Source organism: Eurypyga helias, unplaced genomic scaffold (assembly GCF_000690775.1).
Source record: "Eurypyga helias isolate BGI_N326 unplaced genomic scaffold, ASM69077v1 Scaffold36324, whole genome shotgun sequence".
Lineage (NCBI taxonomy): Eukaryota > Metazoa > Chordata > Aves > Eurypygiformes > Eurypygidae > Eurypyga > Eurypyga helias.
This window is the reverse complement of record NW_010244967.1, coordinates 1-3,259: the sequence shown is the minus strand read 5'-3', so window position 1 is coordinate 3,259 and position 3,259 is coordinate 1. Positions and strand designations below refer to the sequence as shown.

The following is a 3,259-nucleotide window of genomic DNA, read 5'->3' as shown; positions in this document are numbered from 1 at the left end:
CCCCCCCCCCCCCCCAACCCCCCTGGCCCAGGTGGTCCATCTGAAGGACATCGTCTGCTACCTGTCCCTTCTGGAGAGGGGACGTGCTGAGGACAAGCTGGAGTGTAAGTAGGACCCTGGCCACGCCGCGTGGAGGGAGAGACTGGTGGCAGAGGGACACCTGTGGGGGCACAGCTTTGCTCTAATTCCCCGCAGCCTTGTATGGGCTTGGGTCACATCTCACCTGGGCTGAGCTGGCATGGCATTGCTCCTTGTCCCGGAGCCTGGGATGACCCGGGGCTGGGCTCTAACCGGCATCTGGCTTCTCTTCTCCCTCCAGTCATGTTTCGCCTCTATGATACCGATGGAAACGGCCTCCTGGACAGCTCGGTAAGCCTTCCCGTGGGAGACAAAGCCGGGGTTGTTTGGGGGCCAGAGACATGCAGGGCTCTGTTGGGATGTCAGCTCCCTGGGAAGGCATGCTGTGCTATGGGAAAGGGGGAGGAAGGCAGCAGCATTTGCTGTGGGGCTGAGGGAAAAACAGTCCACCCACCAACTAGGAAAAAAACCAAGTTTTCAGAAAAGGAAAAATCATGCACAAACCCCACACTGGGTTTTGTCCATGATTCTCTTTGTCCTTGGGGTATTTCCCTTGAAACCTGTTGCAAATACAAATTTCTTATCAGAGTACTTCTTCCAAGGGAAAACCCACTGCAGGTTTTTGGGCAGAGCAGAAAGCAGCATCCAGCGAGAAGCGGGGTGTCACTGGCCCCCAGTGTGGGTCGGGGGCCTGAGGTGGCCTTGGGCGTATCGGGACATAGACCTGATATGCCCATGGTTGTGGGGATGTGAGGCTGGGCACGCCGCTGGCACCCGAAGCTGTCCCTGAGTGCCTGGTGCCGTCTGTCCGTGCTCAGGAGCTGGATCGTATCATCAACCAGATGGTGCACGTGGCCGAGTACCTGGAGTGGGATTCCACCGAGCTGAAACCCGTGAGTGCCGGGGCTGGGGCGGCTGGGGGGACATCGCCGTGTCACCACATCTCCTCCCTCCTCCAGATCCTGAAAGCCATGATGGAGGAGATAGACTACGACCACGACGGGACTGTGACGCTGGAGGAGTGGATCCGGGGTGGCATGACCACCATCCCCTTACTGGTCCTCCTGGGGATGGAGACGGTGAGTGCCCACGCGAGGACCTGCTTCGGCCGCATCCAGCCCCGCTGCCCGCTCCGGCAGAAAGCCCGGGGCTGGCGGCAGCAGGAGAGGAGGGTGGGTGAGGACCACGGGAGGGCACCCTACCCCCAGCAACACGCCGCATGCCCGTCCGTCCTGCACCGCACAGCACCATGCCAGCCCCTGCAGACACCCCCACCCTGCCTCTGCTGACCAGCCTGCGCCCCCCCAAATCTCCACGAGCTCAGCTTTGAGCTGCGATCGTTGCCAAGCTGCCGTGCCCGAGCAGGCTGGGCGCTGCCTGGGATCGTAGCACACCCCAGTTCGATGAATACTTAAAACATAAGATGCACACCTAAAACGCCAGCTCGTCTCCTGGGTGAGCTTCAAAGAGCAGCTGTGGGGTGGTTGGGGATACCCCTCCCCTTATTTCTCTCTGTTGTTTTTTCATCCTTATGGACTTCGATTCATTGAGGTGCATCCCTAGGTGATAGTTTGCAGGGAAAATCCAGGTTTTTGCTCCCCAGTGCTCATCCTCGTGTTTGCTTCCCACGGAGAGGTGAGGGCCAGGCCTCCTGGGGGGAAAATTCAAGAAAATGGTGAATTTTAAGTGCAAAGCACTCCTGCCTGGACCCAGATGTAAGGGGCTCACTTTGGTCATGCCATGGTGCTGGTGCCCTGGGCTGAGATGTGGAGTCACTTTCCTTCCATCAGCTCCGGCTGTGCCCAGGGGCCATGGGGAGCCGGAGCTCGGTGCCAGGGGTTGTGCCCCAGGAGCAGGAGGATGTGGCAGCAGGGATGCTCAGAGGAACACCAGGGAGAAGGGGAGCAGAGGGAGCCCATGGTCCTGCTGACCCCTCTCGCCCTCCACCCTCCTGCCCTGCAGAACGTGAAGGACGATGGGCAGCACGCCTGGAGGCTGAAGCATTTCAAGAAACCTGCCTACTGCAACTTCTGCCGCACCATGCTGCTGGGGGTCCGCAAGCAGGGCCTCTGCTGCTCCTGTGAGTCGTGGACCCGTGCTGGACCCCAAGGGGCAGCTCCCACCCCATCCCAGTGTCCCGGTGGGGGTGGGACTGGTCTCCATCAGTGTTGAGTCCTGTGGGTGCTGCAGGGTGAGTGGGGAAAGGGCAGTGCCTGTGCCGGGGGGTGATACTCACCCACCTTCTTCTCTCCTGGCAGTTTGCAAGTACACTGTCCATGAGAGGTGTGTGTCCAAAGATATCGCCTCCTGCATCAGCACCTACATGAAATCCAAGAGAAACGCAAGCGTGAGTAGGCAGCTGACGTGTTTCCAAGCTGGTGTGTCTCCTGTGGAGCCCCCCCCAGAGGCAGCACCACCGGCAGCTGCTGGCGCCTCAGTCTCCTGCCCTGGTCCCCCATGTCTTTTTCCTCTGGGATTTGCCCCTCGGGTCCTGGGCAGCAGCACGTGGGTATTCCCAGCATCCAGAGCCCAGCAGGGTGGGCCCTGTCCCCAGCTCCTCAGGACCCACAGGACCCCTGTCCCCAGGGTTTGCCATGGCTCTGGGTGGGAGACGGGTGTCTCTGATGTTCTGCACAGAGCAGCAGGGAGGGAAGGTGGCTGGTTTGGATCAGTCAGCATCCCTGCGTGATGGGCCGCTCTCCAAAATCCCAGCGGCAGCCCTTAGCGGAGAGGCAATGCCTGTGGTTGGTGGGTGCTGCACCTGCAGTGCCACCCCCCCACCCCCTCCCTGTGCCTTGCAGGTGATGCAGCACACCTGGATTGAGGGCAATTCCCCCGTCAAGTGTGACAGATGCCACAAGAGCATCAAGTGCTACCAGGGCATCACTGGCCTGCACTGCGTCTGGTGCCAAGTCACCGTGAGTACCTGGGCGCGAGGGGTCTGGGGTGCACCCTGCAGTGTCCTGGGGGTGCTCACAAATGGCTGGGTGTCCCCTGCCCAACATCTATTCCTCCTACCCCCTCCAGCTCCACAACAAATGTGCCTCCCATGTGAAGCCAGAGTGCGACGGGGGCCTGCTGCGGGACCACATCTTGCTGCCTTCCTACATCTGCCCCGTCGTCCTGGTAAGTGACCCCTCCTTGCTGCCAGGTGGCAGGGACCTGGCCAGGCATCACCACA

The 3,259-nt window shown here is 60.7% G+C and overlaps 1 protein-coding gene across 1 annotated transcript; it reads left to right on the top strand.

The window, feature by feature from the left end:
• Positions 1-46: 46 nt before the first annotated feature.
• Positions 47-3,204, top strand: LOC104508347 (diacylglycerol kinase beta-like; the record flags this gene model as incomplete). The annotated part of the gene is made up of 8 exons (XM_010149933.1): positions 47-104; positions 320-369; positions 897-971; positions 1,038-1,157; positions 2,041-2,158; positions 2,337-2,425; positions 2,880-2,996; positions 3,106-3,204. Coding segments are annotated over 8 exons (726 nt in total), but the record flags the coding sequence as incomplete, so codon positions are not given.
• Positions 3,205-3,259: the final 55 nt, after the last annotated feature.